The following is a 21,450-nucleotide window of genomic DNA, read 5'->3' on the forward strand; positions in this document are numbered from 1 at the left end:
CCTCAACCACCTGCCCCGGCTCATTACCCAACACTAAATCCAGTATAGCCCCTTCCCTAGTCGGGCTAGTTACATACTGCTCTAGGGACCCTTCCAAAACACATTTTACAAACTCCTCACCCTCCATACCCCCAGCTCTAGGCCCCTTCCAATCCACTCCAGGAAGATTAAAGTCACCCACTACAACCACCCTATTTCTTCCTGCACCTACCCAAAATGCCCCTGCAAATGCCTTCCTCCACTGACCTCGGGCTGTTGGGTGGCCTATAGTATACCCCTAGCATCGTAATCTCTCCCTTTTTATTCCTCAACTCCACCCACAGCGACTCAATCCCTAACTCCTCCATATTGTCCTCCCTCTGCACTACTGTGATGTTCTCCTTTACTAACAGTGCCACCCCTCCACCTCTCTTTAACCCTCCTCTGTCACACCTATAACACTTATACCCAGGAACATTCAGCTGCCAGTCCTGCCCTTCACGTAACACGCGTTCTCCCCGTGTCTGCGTGGGTTTCCTCCGGGTGCTCCAGTTTCCTCCCACACTCCAAAGGTGCGCAGGTTAGGTGGATTGAACATAAGAACATAAGAACATAAGAAATAGGAGCAGGAGTAGGCCATCTAGCCCTTCGAGCCTGCCCCGCCATTCAATAAGATCATGGCTGATCTGTTGTGGCTCAGTTCCACTTTCCCGCCCTCTCCCCATAACCCTTAATCCCCTCTCTTATCAAGAACCCATCAACCCGCTTCTTAAAAATATTTAGCGAGGCAGCCTCCACCACTTCAACGGGCAGAGAATTCCAGAGATTCACCACCCTTTGAGTGAAGAAGTTCCTCCTCAACTCCGTTCTAAACCGCCTCCCCTTTATCTTGAGGCTGTGCCCCCTAGTCCTACTGTCTTTTTTGAGCGGGAAGAGTCTCTCCACCTCTATCCTATCCATCCCATTCATCATCTTATACGTCTCAATGAGATCTCCCCTCATTCTTCTAAACTCTAACGAGTACAAGCCTAGTTTATTCAGCCTCTCCTCATAGCTCAATCCCCTCAACTCCGGTATCAGCCTAGTAAACCTCCTCTGCACTCCCTCCAGGGCCAAAATATCCTTGCGCAGGTGCGGCGCCCAAAACTGCACACAGTACTCCAGCTGCGGCCTCACCAATGCCCTATACAGCTGCAGCAAGACCTCCCTACTTTTATATTCAATCCCCCTCGCTATGAAGGCCAGCATCCCATTCGCCTTCCTGACCACCTGCTGCACCTGCAAGCTGGGTTTTTGCGACTCATGCACAAGGACCCCGAGGTCCCTCTGCACCGTCGCCTGCTGCAGTTTTTCGCCACGTAAGTAATAGTCCTTCCTACCATTCTTCCTACCAAAGTGGACCACCTCACACTTGCCAACATTAAATTCCATTTGCCATTTCCTGGCCCATTCGCCCAGCCTATCTAGATCCTTCTGCAGACTCTCCACACCCTCCGCACAATTTGCCTTTCCCCCAATCTTGGTGTCATCAGCAAATTTCGACACCCTGCACTCGGTTCCCTCCTCCAGATCATCTATGTAAATGGTAAATAGCTGAGGCCCCAGCACCGACCCCTGGGGCACCCCACTAGTCACCAACCGCCAATCCGAATAGCACCCATTGACCCCCACTCTCTGCCTCCTATTTGACAACCAATCCTCTATCCACGCTAACACCCTACCCCCAACTCCATGTCCCCTGACCTTCTGCAATAACCTCTTGTGAGGTACCTTGTCAAACGCCTTCTGAAAATCCAGAAAGACCACATCCACCGGCTCTCCTCTATCCACTGCCCTAGACACATCCTCATAGAACTCCAGTAAATTTGTCAGACACGACTTCCCTTTAATGAAACCGTGTTGCGTCCGCCCTATCAAGCAATTCCCTTCAAGATGCCTCGCAATTTCCTGCTTAATGACGGATTCTAACATTTTACCTACCACAGACGTTAAACTAACCGGCCTATAATTCCCCGCCTTTTGCCTGGCACCCTTCTTAAACAACGGCGTAACATTAGCCGTTTTCCAATCTTCCGGCACTTCCCCGGAATCCAGCGACGTCTGGAAAATAACCACCAAGGCATCCACTATCACCTCCGCCATTTCTTTCAGAACCCTCGGATGCATTCCATCCGGTCCTGGGGATTGACTATGCTAAATGCCTGTTAGTGTCATAAGAACATAAGAAATAGGAGCAGGAGTAGGCCATCTAGCCCTTCGAGCCTGCCCCGCCATTCAATAAGATCATGGCTGATCTTTCGTGTCTCAGTTCCACATTCCCGCCCTCTCCCCATAACCCTTAATCTCCTCTCTTATCAAAAACCCATCAACCCGCGTCTTAAAAATATTTAGCGAGGTAGCCTCCACCACTTCAACGGGCAGAGAATTCCAGAGATTCACCACCCTTTGAGTGAAGAAGTTCCTCCTCAACTCCGTTCTAAACCGCCCCCCTTTATCTTGAGGCTGTGCCCCCTAGTCCTGCTGTCCTTTCTGAGTGGGAAGAGTCTCTCCACCTCTATCCTATCCATCCCATTCATCATCTTATATGTCTCAATGAGATCTCCCCTCATTCTTCTAAACTCTAACGAGTACAATCCTAGTTTATTCAGCCTCTCCTCATAGCCCAACCCCCTCAACTCCGGCATCAGCCTAGTAAACCTCCTCTGCACTCCCTCCAAGGCCAAAATATCCTTGTGTAAGTACGGCGCCCAAAACTGCACACAGTACTCCAGCTGCGGCCTCACCAATGCCCTATATAGCCGCAGCAAGACCTCCCTACTTTTATATTCAATCCGCCTCGCTATGAAGGCCAGCATCCCATTCGCCTTCCTGATCACCTGCTGCACCTGCAAGCTGGGTTTTTGCGACTCATGCACAAGGACCCCGAGGCCCCTCTGCACCATCGCCTGCTGCAGTTTTTCGCCACGTCTCAACATGTGTAGGTTAAAGTTTATTTACTTGTATTAAAAGTAGGCTTACATTAACATCTCAGTGAAGTTCCTGTGAAAATCCCCCAGCCGCCACACTCCGGTGCCTGTTCGGATACACTGAAGGGCAATTTATCATGGCCAGTGCACCTAACCAGCACATCTTTGGGACTGTGGGTGGAAACCGGAGCATCTGGTGGAACCCCCTGCAGACAGTGACCCAAGCCGGGAATTGAACCCAGGACCGTGGCGCTATGAGGCAGCAGTGCTAATCACTGTGCCACCCATAGGTTAGAGGCATTAGCTATGGGATAGGGTGGGCTGGTGGGTCTGGATAAACTGCTCTGTTAGAGAGCCGGTGCAAACTCGATGGGCCGAATGGCCTTGTGCTGCTCTGCAGATTCTGTGATTGCATCCAGCATTACAGCATCTCCTTATTACTGCACAGGAATGTGGCTTGAACCCATAGCCATTTGACTTTTAGACAAGAGTTCTTATCCACTGAGCCATGACCAATAGCTGAGGGATCGATATATGCTTTCCTACCCATTGTGCTCCTCTGCTGTATTTCTGTTGATCCATACATGGGTCCTGTTCCACCTTCCTGTTCTGCAATGGAATTGTTGGAGGCAAGACTGCCTTTCCCTGACGCCCAGCAGGGAAGCCAGTGGATAGTAATCAGCTGACTTTCAACTAGTGTTTCCCCATCTAACTTGCAAGAGCTGCAGCAACAACGACTTGCATTTATATAGCACCTTTCACTTCATCAAATGTCCCAAGGGGCTTAGCAGGATCCGTCATGAAACAAAGTTTGACTCTGAGCCACATGAGGACATATTACAACAGGGTACCGTAAGCTTGGTAGGCTTTAAGGAGCCTCTTAAAAGAAGGGAGGCAGAGAATCTTGGAAGAGAATTCCAGAGATTGGGATTCTTGGAAAGCCGGCTGAAGGAAGTCAGCCGTGCACAAGGAAGCCAAAATTGTAAAGAGTTCCAGGCTCTTGGAGAGTTGGAGGTTACAGGAATAGGGAGAGGCGAGTCCATAGAAGGAGTTGAACACTAGTCATCATCAACTGAAGCCACGGAGTGGGAGTGAGTATTTAGGTAATTGGAGCCGGAGTGGCCAATACGTCTCCCCAAGGCTGCTGCATCATTTGGTGTAGTCATTGCCCGAGCTTTTCCATCAAAACCTCCCCTAGATTCCCTGAGAGACCAGAAATTTATCCACCTCAGCCTTGAATGTAACACATCTACAAACCTTTGGATAGAGAATTTGAAAAATTCATAATAGTTTGGGTAAAGGAAATTCTCCTCATCTCAGCCTTAGATTATTATTATCCTGAGATAGTGATCCATGTTCTCAATATCTCAGACTGAGGAAACAATCTCTGTCTCTATTCAATCATTTCCCTCCAAAATCTCATGTCCAGAATCTCATTCTTCTAAACCCCCAGAGAATATTGACCCTAATTACTCAGACCCACACTATAGCCTTCTCATTTCAGGAAACAATCTTTGCTGTGTTGCCTCCAGTGCAACTATATTCTTTATTAGATATGGAGATGACATTGTGCATAGCATTGCAAGTATGGTCTCACCAAAGCCATATACAATTGTAGCAAACATATCTGATTCTTGTACTCTATTCTCCCTGCCATTATCCGTTTGTCCTCCACACTGCTGGCTACATCTACACGCTAACTTTCTGTAATGTGAGCACAGCAGAACCCAGGCCTTAGCTTTATGTATATAGCACAAAAACCATGCTGGAGTGTGGGGGAGGAGCTGGGAATATTTATTCACCCACAGACTCGTTAGGGACCTCCAGTTCCTGCTGAGGAATGGTATATTCAGTTGAAGAGCAGGTGCTTCGAGAGGAAAAGCCATTGTTTAAGAGCGGAGATTTGGCCTGGGTGCACCCTGTTGTAGGACCTGCAGCAGCTGGGAGGGCCTGTTATTCCCTCGTGCCAAGCCTTTGCTCTAGAATTGGGACATCCAACTCAACCAGGTTTGCACACAGCCACAAGATCTGCCTTGTGCAAGATGAGGGCAGAGATTCAGGAATGTGCTGAAACCTCCTCTCCCTCTCCACATCACAAAAGAGAAAATGGGAGCATTTCACACCTTTTGTTCCCCCCTTGTCAGCTGGCTGTACACTTTATAACAAGTAGTGATTTTGACATCACATCAATGGCTTCCAACTTTCCGACAGGTCAGATTTTAATTCCTGGAAAGTGCTAGGAGCAGTTGGGGAGAAAAATTACAGGGGCATGAGAAACTAAATTTATATTGAACACTTTTGTGTATTGGCTAAAAGAATTAGGTTCAAGAGGAGGCCATTTGTCTCTTTGAGCTTGCTGTGCCATTCAGTATCCTTGTGACATAAGGAGCCATCAGGTATTGGATATGAAGCTGATGGACCAACAAGAATGGAGGGTCTTTTTGTTTCCTTTTTATTCTTTTGTGGGGCATGGGTGTCACTGGCTGGCCAGCCCAACCCTAGTTGCCCAAGGGCAGTTGAGAGTCACATGTAGGCCAGACAAGGTAAGGACAGCAGATTTCCTTTCCTAAAGGACATTAGGACCCAGATGGCTTTTTCCGATAATTGACAATGGTTTCATGGTTATCAACAGATTCTTACGTTAGATATTTTTATTGAAATCAAATTTCACCATCTGCCATGGTGGGGTTCGAACCTGGGTCCCCAGAACGTTAGCTGAGTTTCTGGATTAATAGTCTAGTGATAACACTATTAGGCCATCACTTCCCCTCATTGGTAAAGCAAGATGGTGGCTGAAGAGTCTGGGAGCAGTTGGAGGTGAAAGTCATTTGGTGACATTTCCGTCCAATCAGAGTTGCCACTCAGGTGAGAAATAAAATCAAGCAAATGGTTGAACCAATTTCACTCTGCCTAGCGAGCTCCCGGTGATGGTGGGAATCGATAGCTTGTATAGTTGTTTTTTAAATTCTTTCGTATTAAAGACTTTCCTCAAAGTAAGCCAATAACAGGGAGCTGACAGCTCCATGGGAAAAGTTAGGGAAGAGTAGCAGAGACTTTGACTAAGTTTCTAAACATTTTTGGAAAAAAAGATTTCCTTTGGAAAAGGGGAAACTGTCAGGACTGACGTTTATCACAAGTCCAACTGAATAACCCAGCTTCTAATAAAGAACAAAATTATAACAAACCTGGTCAAAATCTAATTCAGTGCTTTACTTTAAAATTTGAACCAGGAAATTCAGGGCTGGTGGTCAGAGGACTTTTTTTGCACAGTGGTATGAGCAGTAGGCCAAATGGGCCTATGTCTGCTCCCATGTCTTAAAGTCTATTAAGGATATGGAACCGAGGTGGGTAAATGGAGTTGAGATGCAGGTCAGCCTCAATGTAATTGAATGGCATGTCAGGCTTGAGTGGGCCGAATGGCCTCCTGCAGTCACAATGTTCTGACCCTTTCCCTTGATCTTACAGTATGGAGTTGACATCATGGCACGCGACACCCATGGGAACACTGCGCTGGCCTATGCCAGGCAAGCGATGAGTCAGGAGTGCAGCGATATCCTCCTCCAGTATGGCTGCCCTGAGGAGCACTTCATCCTTGTGGCAACGCCCAACCTGTCCCGCAAGAGCGGCAACCGCAGCAACAACAACAATAACAGCGGCGGAAGGATGGACATGAAACTGCCCACAGTGATTTGAGGAGGTGCACATCACACTGTTGTGTTTCGAGAGCAGCGCTGAACCTCGCCCTTTACAGCCTCGTATCTGTGAAATCTCATTCCACCCCTGATTAAGTTCTGGTAGCAACGTGAAGAGCCGGAGAGGCAGGGAGAACGAAGATGACCAGTCGTGAATCAGCTCATTCGACAAATGAGACGAGGCTCTGTGCCGACAAAAAAAAACAATGAAAGATTTGAAAGGACCAGGAATTGTCCACTTTGGAAGAACCCAAAGTCGGGGGTGAAAAAATGCTGAGTGCTTTTACAACACTGGACCAACAGACAGACCCGGGACTGCGGAGAAGGGAAATGGAACTTTCAGGCATTGGCAATTAGCTGTCAGTACGTTTCACCTCTACCAAACAGGTTGATTCAGCTCTTCTGTGGAGGGCCATTGCTGACATAAATCAGCCCAGAGCCCAGAGTTTGTCAGGTTTGAAGCTCCTATGATGGTATGTGTCAAATCAGTTGTGGCTAATCTGTCCGGGGAGAATACGAGCTTCATTACACTTGTATAGTTCAGTTCTTCCAGCATTACCACTGTTTAATAGAACATGATTAGTCATAATAGAGAAAAGCATATTAGCTGAGGAGGTAGTTACATGGCACGGTTCAGTGACTGCTTGGATGTGATTGCAATATTCACACAAGAAGCACATTATCGCAGTCACATTCTTTCCAGTCCTCTGAGCCCTTCTTCCTAAATTCCCTGTCATAATTTAGTGTCTATTTAATTTTTAGTCCTCTCCCTATTCAAAGGAAAAGGGGGTCCTCCTTCTCTTCCCCCTCCCCCCACCCCTGTAGCCTTCACTCCACACCATTCTCCCCAAGTGCAATCTGTTTACTGAATGCAGAGACTGCTTGCTGTTGAGTCGGGTGTTGTGCTGTAGACGGAAGTGTGGGCTGCACATGATTAAAAGGCTGTAAGCATTTATGTAGCGTGCAGGTTTTAAGGAAAGAAAGGGAATTGATCACTCTTAAGCTTTATCCCTCAGTCATTAGCACACAGCCCCTCTGACCCTCACCCTCACTGGAGCATCTTCCAAAGTGGATAGGATGATGCTGTTGTCCAAGCAAGCCTTTCCTGAAAGAATTCTCCGTTCTGTTTGTAAGTAAGATGTAAACTCTTGACGCTATACTATTTATATGCTGTACATAATCTTGTTCATTCCATTGGATTTTGCCTTTGACTTTGCAGGGAGGGGAAAGGGGGATTGTTTGAAAGACCTGACAGTTGTTTTTTACTCTAGCCACAGTGAAATGGCTGATCTTGTCCAAGAGTTATTGGCTCTGTGTCCTTCTGGTGGGGGTGGAGTGGGGGTTGGAAATTGATTTATTCATCAGAGATGCACAATTTAAACTCCAGTCACTTTTACAATCCAGCATTGAGTCCAAATAAGATGTATTTTTCTAGTCCTTTCTTGTGCATTCCATGTACTAGATCCCTGGCACTGCTACGTTTTAACAAGAAGAGTCTGACTACCTTTAACAGACCTAGACTTCCTTCTAAATGACTACCAACGTTACTACACTGTTTGAGAGCGAGAAATTGATTTTACACTTGTCCCTCCTGTATGATTTAAAGGATGAATACTTTGGCTTGTCAGTTTTCAGTGCTTTGTGTGTTTTCAATTCCAAGTTTCCTGTCAGATGTTGCAATACACCTACTTCTTCATCTTTTATCCACACTCCTGCCAGCCACTGGCCCCCCTCTTTCCCCCTGCCGAAAGATGGAGAGGTGATTGATTCTGGTGGCAAATCAGAGGGTAAGTTGTCGTGACCCTCAAACCTTTTAATGTCCAGAGTCCTCCGATCTCGGAAAACAGTGTCGGTATGTGCACACAGTGCTCTCTCCTATCCTCCCCAGGCAGAGGTCTTATTTCTTTGCAAAAACAGGTAAGCGAAGATAGAAGAGAGGTGGAGAGATGTGTGCTCCTTAGCATTTCCTTCTAATTGATGAAAAACAGCAGAGAGGTGCAGACACTGTCAGTACAATCAGAAATATTCTTCTTGTGTGTGTCTTTCCTATCTCCCGCCATGGTAGATTGGCACTTGTGGAGACCATGATGTGTTAGTTCCAACGCACAGCTTTGTAAGATTGAGGTGTAGTTTATTGATTGTGGATTCTAGACAGAAAGGAAGAGATCTCTGACAACAAACACATAACTACTGGTCTGAATCCTGAAGTCACATTTTGCTCATACGCAGCCTGTCCAAATTGGATTGGTATCAGTCGAAACATCCAAGCTAAAATCCATGCCAGGTTGCCACAGGCCCGGGAAACTTATGCCTCAATGGATTTCCCTCAGATCCTACAAATGAAACACAAACGTGCACATTTCTGCATCAACAGGATTCACACACTGCCAGTAATCTGTTAACAGGGCTGTGTGGCTCTCAGCAGCGTATCTGTGTATTTAGAATCCAGTTCAACTTTGTTCCAAATTGACACCCTGGTATAAAAGCTAACTGCTTTACTAAACTTGACAATTGTAATACAACGTACAAGAGAATTTGCTTTCCTGCAATTCACTCTTAAAAACGTGTTAATGTTTGTAGGTGGTGCATCAAAGATCAGATTACATCTTCAGATTCTGTGTTACAATTCAATAACCCATCAGACCCTGTGAAGTAAATCCAAAGCATCTCACTAATCCTGAATTATTAATTGACACTCCTCCAATGCAGAATCATTGCTGTAACACTCTTCCAATCCCGAATCATTGCTCTAACACTCCTCCAATCCCGACTCATTGCTCTAACACTCCTCCAATCCCGACTCATCGCTCTAACACTCCTGCAATCCCGAATCATCGCTCTAACACTCCTCCAATCCCGACTCATTGCTCTAACACTCCTCCAATCCCGAATCATCGCTCTAACACTCCTCCAATCCCGAATCATCGCTCTAACACTCCTCCAATCCCGAATCATCGCTCTAACACTCCTCCAATCCCGAATCATCGCTCTAACACTCCCTCCAATCCAGAATCACTGCTCTAACACTCCCCCAATCAGAATCATCGCTCTAACACTCTTCCAGTCATAACCATTGCTCTAACATTCCCTCCAATCAGAATCATTGCTGTAATACTTCCTCCAATCCCGAATCATCGCTCTAACATTCCCTCCAATCCCGAATCTTTGCTCTAACACTCTCTCCAATCCAGAATCATCGCTCCAACACTCCCTCCAATCCAGAATCATCGCTCCAACACTCCCTCCAATCCCAACTCACTGCTCTAACACTCCCTCCAATCCAAAATCATCAGTCTAACACTCCCTCCAATCCAAAATCATCACTCTAACACTCCCTCCAATCCAAAATCATCACTCTAACACTCCCTCCAATCCAAAATCATCACTCTAACACTCCTGCAATCCCGAATCATCGCTCTAACACTCCCTCCAATCCAGAATCATCGCTCTAACACTCCTCCAATCCAGAATCATCGCTGTAACACTCTTCCAATCCCGAATCATCGCTCTAACACTCCCTCCAATCCAGGATCATTGCTCTAACACTCCTCCAATCCCGACTCATCGCTCTAACACTCCTCCAATCCCGACTCATTGCTCTAACACTCCTGCAATCCCGAATCATCGCTCTAACACTCCTCCAATCCCGACTCATCGCTCTAACACTCCTCCAATCCCGACTCATCGCTCTAACACTCCTCCAATCCCGAATCATCGCTCTAACACTCCTCCAATCCCGAATCATCGCTCTAACACTCCTCCAATCCCGAATCATCGCTCTAACACTCCTCCAATCCCGAATCATCGCTCTAACACTCCTCCAATCCCGAATCATCGCTCTAACACTCCTCCAATCCCGAATCATCGCTCTAACACTCCTCCAATCCCGACTCATCGCTCTAACACTCCTGCAATCCCGAATCATCGCTCTAACACTCCTCCAATCCCGACTCATCGCTCTAACACTCCTCCAATCCCGACTCATCGCTCTAACACTCCTCCAATCCCGACTCATCGCTCTAACACTCCTCCAATCCCGACTCATCGCTCTAACACTCCTCCAATCCCGACTCATCGCTCTAACACTCCTCCAATCCCGACTCATCGCTCTAACACTCCTCCAATCCCGAATCATCGCTCTAACACTCCTCCAATCCCGAATCATCGCTCTAACACTCCTCCAATCCCGAATCATCGCTCTAACACTCCCTCCAATCCAGAATCACTGCTCTAACACTCCCCCAATCAGAATCATCGCTCTAACACTCTTCCAATCATAACCATTGCTCTAACATTCCCTCCAATCAGAATCATTGCTGTAATACTTCCTCCAATCCCGAATCATCGCTCTAACATTCCCTCCAATCCCGAATCTTTGCTCTAACACTCTCTCCAATCCAGAATCATCGCTCCAACACTCCCTCCAATCCAGAATCATCGCTCCAACACTCCCTCCAATCCAGAATCATCGCTCCAACACTCCCTCCAATCCAGAATCATCGCTCCAACACTCCCTCCAATCCCAACTCACTGCTCTAACACTCCCTCCAATCCAAAATCATCAGTCTAACACTCCCTCCAATCCAAAATCATCACTCTTAACACTCCTCCAATCCAGAATCATCGCTCTAACACTCCCTGCAATCTGGAATCATCACTCTAACACTCCCTCCAATCCTGAATCATTGCTTCAACAATCTCTTCAGATTTTGTATGATAAATCTGGCGCAACTCAATGAATCAAGTTATTAATTCAACACTCCTTTGGGTCCTCCATCTGGAAATTACATTGGTGAAAGGAACTTTTGACAAAGTTACTGCCATGTATATACACAGTAAATATTTCTCAGTGACAGCTGGCAATCTGAGCAGTTTAATAGTTTGTCATCATCCAAACGCCCTGTTTGGGTTGCTCTTTTGGAATACTGATGTGTATATTCTCCACATTCCTGCTTTATAATACTGTGTTTCTGGTTTGTTTAGGGAAGTAAGTCCCTAAAGAGTGCCAAGCCTAACTATAAACATATTCCTAATCGTGCTTTATAAACTGTGCCAGTCATTATTGTGTCTGGAATCAGTTTATCTGCTGTTACACTAACCTGGAATGTATCTGTAAAGAGCTGTTAACTGGCAGTCATATGTCAATGTAAATAGGTATAATATGGACACTATCAGAATGAATGATTTCGGTTTTAATATTACCTCATTTGGCAGTTCATGTTTTGCAATGACTAGATGCTTTATTTATATGTTTGTAATGATAAAGAAAGCTGTGTGACGTTGCCTGCAATTTGCCAGTGAACTTTGTTAGGTTGAGTTATGATTGACCATACCAGTATGTATTATGATTTTGTGGGTCAACTGTACAGTACTCTGTTCCAGATTGTAAAGTAATGCAAGGAGACTAAACTCTGTAATTGTAAAATGTCTCTTTTCAATAAAAGAAAAGCTTCTTAATACGTTGGTCTTAGAGCATCTGATTGCAAACAACATTGTTAACTTTCTGTCTCATAGAATGCAAAGTATTGTCCTGGCCAATAAAGTAAAGTTTATTTATTTGTCGCAAGTAGGCTTACATTAACACTGCAATGATGTTTCTGTGAAAATCCCCTGGTCACCACATTCCGGCGCCTGTTCAGGTACATTGAGGGAGAATTTAACACAGTCAGTGCACCTAACCTGCACATCTCTGGATATGGGAGGAAACTGGAGCACGTGGAGGAAACCCACACAGACGTGGGGAGAATGTGCAGACTCCACACAGACAGTGATCCAAGCCAGGAATCAAACCCGGGTCCCTGGCGCTATGAGGCAGCAGTGCTAACCACTCTGCTACTGTGCCGCCAATAGTTACCCCTTCAATACCATCATCAGATTGTCTTGTATTCTGAGTGAGGAAGCCCAGGGCAAGGAAGGTTTAAATTTCTTTGTAGAACACCACTGCACCTCTTGGTCCATGAAGAGACATAAATTTAGATACAGTTGGCTGCCTAGACTCCTCCCGGTCCATTATCCGACTCCCAACAGGTCTGAGGAAATCCCAGCTGGATGAATCCCACCTCCCCCTTGTACTGCTCTGCTTTCTGATCCCAGCTATAGGACTAATTCCACACAGGTCAAGAATCACATGATTGATAATAGGTGCAGAATGAGGCCATTTGGCCATCACCTTGGCACCAGCTATCCAAACAAGCATCATGGCTTAGTGTTATTCCCCTGCCTTTTCCCCCGTATTGTCACTGGACTAGTTATCCAGAGATCCAGGATAATGTTCTGGGGACCTGGCTTTGAATCCCGCCACAGCAGATGGTGAAATTTGAATTCACAAAAAATCTTGAATTAAAAGTCTAATGATAACCATGAAACCATTGTTGACAATTGTAAAAACTCACCTGGTTCACTAATGTCCTTTAGGGAAGGAAATCTGCTGTCCTTAAATGATCTGGCCTACATGTGACACCAGCGCCACAGCAATGTGATTGGCTCTTAAATGCCCTCAGGATATGACCAAGTGAACCACTCAGTTCAAGGGCAAATAGGGATGGGCAACAAATACTCAGCCAGCAATGTCCAGATACCCTCAATTTAAAAAAAAGTCTCACAGCGATCGTAAAATAAATCCCACCATCCCAAAGTTCTGATGAAAGGTCATCAACTCAGAATGTGAACTCAGGGTGGGACACCATTGGCTGCTGGCAGGATCTTCCAGTCTACACCATTTTGCCCGTCTCACCACCAGGGAAGAGCCAGAAAATTCCACCAACGGGCAAGGGCTGGAAAATCCTGGTCTCTGTTCCCCTCTGTGGGTGCTGCTTGACTTGCTGAGCTTCTGCAGCTTTTTTTGTTCTTGTACGAGCAGCCCAGTCGTTAGCACTGTTGCCTCTCAGCTCCAGGGACCCGGGTTTGATTCCTGGCTTGGGTGACTGTGTGGAGTCTGCACATTCTCCCCTTGTCTGCATGGGTTTCCTCTGGGTGCTCCGGTTTACCCCCACAGTCCAAGATATGCAAGTTAGTGGATTGGCAATGCTAAATTACCCTTAGTGTCAGGGGGATTAGCAGGGTATATATGTGAGGTTACGGGAATATGTCCTGGGTGGGATTGTGGTTGGTACAAACTCAATAGGCTGAAAGGTCTCCTTCTGCACGGTAGCGTTTCTACAGGATTCTATGATTTCAGATTCCCTCTCATATTTAGCTTTGATACAGAATAATGGACAGTTTGAGAGATGAGTAAGCTTGGAACATAATGCCAACTTTTAATTATCATTGTGTATTTAACATTTATGATAAGTATTATGTTATATGATGAGAATAATTGCTGTACTCGTTAGATATCAGAGTGCTATTGTTTACTTCACATTTCTAGGACTCGATAGGAAATATATGAAGGATGATGTCTAAAATTCAGGAAAAAGTTTCATGAAATCCATGGGGCTCTAATTATAACTCATTGGGTGATTCTTTTGCTAATCAGATTACTCCAAGGCTAAGAGCAGACATTAGAAATCACCCCACCCCCCCTTCTCCCCGGATTCCTTATTATAACACATCCCGTTGGGATACGTGAAGAAATGATCATTCCCAAGACTCTGCTCAATGTGGGCAAGCCTCTGATCTGATTTCCTGTCACGTTTGGAGTTTTTCTGATCTATCCCTCCTCTATCTGCTCCTAACCCCACCTGCAGTCACATACAGCAAAGGCAGGTCTACTCTTGTCATTTCCATCACCACAAACTGTCTCTGGTTTCTTTGCAACACAAAAATCTTAACTAATTCACCTCAAGATGCAGTCAGACTGCACAGATACACCACCAAGAAAAGCCTTGCATTTATATCAGCACCTTTCCTTGGCTCAGGACGTATCAATGCTCTTTATGGCCAATGAAGTGTTTTGTCGATTATGTGGTTGCTGTTGCAATGCAAGAAAGTACGGAGCCAATTTCTATACAGCCAGCTCCCGCAAACAGCATTGTGACAATGACCAGATATTCCATTTTGGGGTGATGTTGGTTGAGGGATAAATGTTGTCCAAGACACAAGATTATTTTCCTGCATTTCTTGAGGGTCTTCGGCCAGATGGGGCCTCAGGTTACATAGAAACAAAAAAAAAGAAACAGGAGCAGGCCATTCGGCCCTTTAAACCTGCTCCACTATTCATTTTGATCATGGCTGATCATCAAATTCAATATCCTGATTCCCCCCTTCACCAACCCCTCCCCCCCCCATATTTTTTTGATCCCTTTAGCCCCAAAAGCTATATCTAATTTCTTCTTGAAATCAGACCATGTTTTGGCCTCATACTGTGCTGGTGAATTCCATACATTCGTCACCCTCTCGGTGAAGAAATTTTTCCACATCTCAATCTCTTATCTTCAAACCATGACCCCACGGTGCTGGATTCCCCCACCATCAGGAGCATTCTTTCAAAATCTACACTGTCTAATCCTGAATTTTATAAGTTTTGATGAGATCTCCTCTCATTCCTCTAAACTCCAGTGAATATTGCTCTAACCGACTTAGCCCCTCCTCACATGACAGACCAGCCATCCCAGGAATCAGCCTGGTAAACCATTGCTGTACTCCCTGTACAACAAGGGCATCCTTCCTCAGATGAGGATACCAAAACTGCACACAATAGTCCAAGTGTGGCCTCACCAACACCCAACTTAGGCTGCGTTTACAGCTTGCATGGCCAGTTGTATGCATAGCTGTCATTTTTATAGGGGGCGTTGTGCACCAGGGTGCACGTATGGGGATCACTGGCTCTAGAATTGCCGATGTTTCAGTGCTGGTGGCAGGATTTTTCCAAGGTCCCACAGTTTTCTTTTTCCCTTTTGATTTCCTTAACATTTTTCTTGCCTTTCCCCATTTTTTTGGGAGAAAGGAACAATTCTTCCAATAAACCATCCTGTCACAGCAGCTTGTCTTAGTGGAGTGGAAGGGATGATGCGTAACTGAGCCCGTATTCCATTATCTGTCTGCCCTGTCAGAGCTCCCAAAAACTGAATGAATGGCTTCAGGGATCAGAAAGGACCCCTGCTGGGAGGCCTGAATGTCCACGTGGCCCAAGTCTCATAAACTGGCTGAATGATCCTGGTACTATGTACCCTGCAGATAACAATATAGGATTGATGGCCATCTTGGATGCTTATGCACATGGGTATTGGTGGCCATCTTGCAAGGCCATTTTACTTTGGCAGGAGATATGGTGTTGGATTTAATGTCTTGGCCAAACGATGGCACCTCTGACAATGCAGCACTCCCCAGCACTGACTCAGTGTTCTATTAACTCCTATCAGATTGAGTTGACTATTCTGCCTGTCCTGCCCACTCCTGCCGCCGCATTGAAATCCTGACCACTCGGGTGAAATACTGATATCTTAACTAAACATATCAAGCTCTAACCAGTTTTAAGTTGTGTCTCCAAGAAAGGAGAAGAAAGTGCAAAAACCCAGTCCAAGATGAAGTGACTCTGGTTCCAAATACCTTGAAAGCTACCGTGTGACTGTCCCTTTTAGCAGAAGAGAGCCATCTGGTTGGGGGACCAATTGGGAGAGTGGGTAAACACCCCAGGGGGTGGAGGCCTCTCTGAGGCAGAGGTCATGTAGGGACTGGACCAGCCAAGGGGCTCTCAATCTCTGGAGAGTTTTTCCTTTACGTTTCTGACAAAGTCAGTGATCATCACAGCCATCGTCTCAATATTACCCTCCCTTGCTATGCCATTGCTAAAAGCCTTACCATGACAAGCATTCAATAATTCACTCATTTTGAACAGACTGTTTGGTTTCCTACTATATTCCAGGTATTGCACAGCAACAATTTGCATTTAGGTAGCATCTTCAATATAGTAAATCATCAAAAGGATAATCAGATAAAAATTGACACTGAAACATACAAGGAGACAATAGGGCAGGGACCAAAAGATCGGCCAAAGAGGCTATTTTTAAGGGCATCTTAAAAACAAGAGAAAGCAGTGGAGAGTGGGAGAGGTTTAGGGAGGGAATTCCAGAGCTTAGGGCCCAGGCAGCTGAAGGTATGGCTGCCAGTGGTGGAACGATGGGAATTGGGGTACTCAGGGTCAGATTGGGAAGAGTGCAGGGTTTGTGGAGGGTTGTAGAGCAGGAGGAAGTTACAGAAATTACAAAGGGTAGGGCCACTAGAAGGATTTGACATCTCATAACGGAACATTGCTGAGGTTTCAACGCACTTGTCACGTTAAGCTATATCTGATGGCCAACTCAGATTGTCATCTCAAGATCTTGTTGTTACAGAGGTACTAGAATGCTACTCAAGACTGAAGGATGTTGTTCAGGTAATCTTGCCGGTTGCGCCCAGATGGAGTATAATAGCCCTGGACTTCATACTTACTGATAGTGGACTCAATATTGATATTAAATCAATATTTGAGAGCGAAAAAATTAATACACTAATTTAAAGTTGATTTTAAGCCTATTTCTCTTTGCAAATTGCCCCATGATGCCATTAATTCTATCTTGAATTTCTTTGTTTCTATCTTTGCCCAAATGCCCCAGGTGTAAAATTCACTAAGTAAGCAAACTTGGTAAACTATGCAACAAAGGGCTGCACCGTAGCTGACCCCAATTCCATTCCTCTTCAAAACTGCACCCTCCAACAGGGATCTCCGGACAGCAACCAGGAGCAGGAGTCCCTGCCCATTCTTTTTCCATCTTTTCTAGGTTGAGTGCATCGAGCCACTTATCGTGCCGAGACTTATCACCTTCTATCTCAGCCAAGTCAACCAATACAGCGCAGAAAGCTACCCAAAATTGGAACCACTCTGGTCTCCAAAGCTCAGCCCACACAGATCTAGATACATATCACTGGGCAACACCAATCTGTTCTGGCACAAAGTATGGTAAATTTGGTATTTATGCTCCACTTCAGCCCTTTCTCACCTGTCTTCAGTTCACTCCATCTACTTGTATTCCCTCATTTCCTTTCCTGAGATGCACCAATGTTATTTAGCTTAATGACTCCCCCCCAGAAATCAGCCCCCAAACCCAATAAGTTGTTTCCTGGAGAATTCGTGCGAATTCTATTAAATTGTACAGTTAGTTCAAATGGTGGAACTTAAAGTAAAGTTCACGTTTATTTATTAGTAAGTAATAAGTAAGGCTTGCATTAACACTGCAATGAAGTTACTGTGAAATTCCCCTAGTCGCCACACTCTGGTATCTGTTCAGGTCATTGCACCTAACCAGCACATCTTTCAGAATGTGGGAGGAAACCAGAGCACCTGGAGGAAATCCACGTAATAGAACGTGCAGATTCCTCATAGATGGTGACCCAAGCTGGGAATCGAACCTGGTTCCCTGGCACCATGAAGCACTGTGCTACTGCGCCACCCCCATGCTTCCTTGAATGTGACCATAAATCACCTTTTTATATTTTGTATTCTTTCCTGAGATGCAGGCGTCACTGGCCGGATCAGCATTTGTCCATGCCTAATTGCCCCTTGAACTGAGTGGATTTCTAGGCCATTTTGTAAGAGTCAACCGCATTGCCCTGGCTCTGGAGTCACATGTAGGTCATACTGGGTGAGGAAGGCAGATGTCTTTCCCTAAAGGACATTAGTGAACCAGATGGGTTTTTCCAACAATCATTAGACTTTCATTGAATTCAAATTTCACCATCAGACTTTTGAATGGACCTATCTTGCATTAAGTTGATCTTTCTCTGCACCCTGGCTATTACTGTTCTGCACTCTCATTTCCTTCTCGATGAACAGTATGCTTTGTCTGTATAGTGTGTAAGAAACAATACTTTTCACTGTATACTAAATCAAATCAAGTCTTAATGTTTCCTGCTGTCAGCCTGGCTGGCATGGTGGCACAGTGGTTAGCACTGCTGCCTCAGCACCATGGACCTAGGTTTGATTTCCGGCTGGGGTCACTGCCTGTGTGGAGTTTGCACATTCTCCCCATGTCTGCGTGGGTTTTCTGCGGGTACGCCAGTTTCCTCCCACAGGCAATAGTGGCGAGAACTTGTGTCACTCAGAAGTGTTGCTCTGGACCATGTGTTGTGTGAGGTGCGGTTGCAATCAGTTTATTTTATGGGGTTTATAGTGACAGGATTACATCAATTAAGAGCAGACACACTCCAGGAACTTTAAACGGCCCCACACATGACTGCAAGAGACAATATCCATTCTGCCAGCTTCTAAAACACGTACCATTGGGTTTTACGTACCTCCGACTCGCTGTAATGTTCCAGGCATCCCTGGTAGTAACAGCAATCCTTTGTAATTAAAATTGAAAATGATGTGTTATGAGGGGCTTCGATAGAGTAGATGGAGAGATATTGTTTCCGCTGGTGGGAGGGCCAGTAACAAGAGGGCACAGATTTAAAGTAATTGGCTAAAGAATCAGAGGATAATTCAGGAGAAATTTATTGCGCAGCGAGTTATTACGGTCTGAGATGCACTGGCTGAAGGATTGGTGGAAGCAAATTCAAAAGCAACTTTCAAAGGGAATATTTGGTGTAGAAAGATTTGCTGGGAAGAGAAGGTGGTGGAGTTGACTGGATAACTCTTTCAAGAAGCCAGTTTGACAGGCCAAATGGCCATCCATGTGGATGCTCTCTAATTCTTTTTTCCAATGATGTCTTTAGTTCATACGTGAAGGTAATTCTCAGCAGTTCACCCATTCACCCTCACTCAACCACTCATCCCCCACAGCGCTGTCAGGATTACATTTCTTATTCATTCATGGGGCATGGGTGTCACTGGCTGACCAGCATTTATTGCCCAAAATTGGTGCCAAGGGCAGTTGCAAGTCAACCACATTGCTGTTGCTCTGAAGTTGCATGTAGCCCAGATGGGCAAGGCAGATTTCCTTCCCTAAAGGACATTAGTGAACCAGTTGGGTTTTTCTGACAATCAGAATCTCTACAGTGCAGAAGGAGGCCATTTGGCCCATTGAGCCTGCACTGACAACAGCCCCACCTAGGCCCTATCCCCATAACGCCACATATTCTGCTAGTCCTTCTAGCACTAAGGGGCAATTTAGCATGCCCAATCCACACATCTTTGGACTGTGGGAGGAAACTGGAGCACCTGGAGGAAACCCACGCAGACACGGGGTGAATATGCAAACTCCACACAGACGGTGACCCAAGCACAGAATTGAACCCAGGTCCCTGACACTGTGAAGCAGCAGTGCTAACCACAGTGCCACCGAGTAGGTAATGGTTTCGCGGTCATCAGTAAATTCTTAATTCCAGATATTTTTTATTGAATTCAAATACCACCATCTGCCGTGGCAGGATTCGAACCCGGGTCCCCAGAACATCAGCTGAGTTTCTGGATTAATAGTCTTGCAATAATACCACCAGGCAATCACCTCCCCCACTGTTCCAATTAATGGGCAGGAAAGGTCCTGCTTTTTTTATACTGGACAGTCCACTCTGTGATTAGCCAGAAAGCTATTAAAGTGTCGGTGCATCACAGTCACTGTCATCTCATCGAGCCATACACTTCCCGCCTCACAACCTGAGAGCATTCAAAACTCTACAACCTGCTCAGAGTTACACCATAGTCCCAATGTTCCCCACCCCCACCAACATTCACCCCCCGTGAGCATTGACCTACATTGGCTCCCAACACAGCAATGTTAAAATTCTCACCATGTTTCCAACGCCCTCCATTTCCTCACCTCCTCCCTATCTCTGTAATTACATACAGCCCTCTGAAATATCTGCGCTCCTCTAATTCTGACCCCATGAACATTCTTGATTTTAATCGTTCCAAATTGTCTTCCGTCATCTCGGACCTTCCTCAATCTCTCCACTTTGCTTTCCATCTTGAAGATGCTCATTAAAACCAACATCTGTAACTGGGCTGTTGCTCAACTATCTAAACATCTCCAGATCCGTCTTGGTGACCCTGTGAAGTGCATTAGAATGTTCAGCTGTATTGAAGGTGCTAACTCAATGAACGTTGTTATTGTTATCATCCAGCCACTTTGAGGGACGGCATGGTGGCATAATGGTTAGCACAGCTGCCTCACAGCGCCAAGGATCCGGATTTGATTCCCAGCTTGGGTCACTGTTTGTACAGAGTCTGCACATCCTCCCCATGTCTGCATGGGTTTCCGCCAGGTGCTCCAGTTTCCTCCCACAGTCCAAAGATGTGCAGGTAAGGTGGATTGGCCATGCTAAATGTGTGTGGTTACGGGGATAGGGCAAGGGAGAAGGCCTGGGTGAGATGCTCTATCAGAGTCAGTATAGACTCGATGGGCCAAATAGCCTCCTTCTGCACAGTAGGGATTCTGTGAAGGTTTACATGTTACCACTAACTGTCACAACATTAATGTTCTAATCTGGCATTTTCATAGTATCTGAAAAAACTGTCAAAATTTTATGTCTTGTACTCATCAGGACAGTTCATAAGAATGCCCAGAGCAAAGAGAACAACAATTTATATTGCATGAGAACATTTGCGTCAGCCATTCAGAGTCCACTGGTTGCCAAGTGGACTCTGAATGGCTGAAGCATTGCCATGGAGAATGCACCAGGATACAGTTAACTGTTCGCAGTTAACTTTAGTTCAAATTCAAACCAGTCAAGTCGACTCTGATTTGTCAAGGCATTGTCATGAGGAATGAACTAGGGAACAGCTGTCTCCAAAGCTTTGGTTTAGGTGAAAAGGTGCAATGTGTGGACCTGGTCCTTCTGTCTGCAAAGGAAAGGGTCCTGTGAATATATGTGGCTTCTAGCATGTGTATATGAGTCACAATGTGAGCCATCTGATAATAATCAGCACTCTCTCCTCATGCAGTTTAAACTGTTGTCCC

The 21,450-nt window shown here is 45.7% G+C and overlaps 1 protein-coding gene across 1 annotated transcript in view; it reads left to right on the top strand.

The window, feature by feature from the left end:
* agap1 (ArfGAP with GTPase domain, ankyrin repeat and PH domain 1) overlaps positions 1-9,971 on the top strand; it is a 712,549-nt gene extending 702,578 nt beyond the window's left edge. Inside the window, exon 16 of the mRNA XM_080198627.1 lies at positions 6,411-9,971. Within this exon, the coding sequence (XP_080054753.1) occupies positions 6,411-6,638 (228 nt within the window). The 3' untranslated portion in view covers positions 6,639-9,971. The remainder of the gene's footprint in view (positions 1-6,410) is intronic.
* Positions 9,972-21,450: the final 11,479 nt, after the last annotated feature.

Source organism: Carcharhinus amblyrhynchos, chromosome 11 (assembly GCF_965287045.1).
Source record: "Carcharhinus amblyrhynchos chromosome 11, sCarAmb.v2.hapA, whole genome shotgun sequence".
In the NCBI taxonomy this organism is placed as follows: Eukaryota; Metazoa; Chordata; class Chondrichthyes; order Carcharhiniformes; family Carcharhinidae; genus Carcharhinus; species Carcharhinus amblyrhynchos.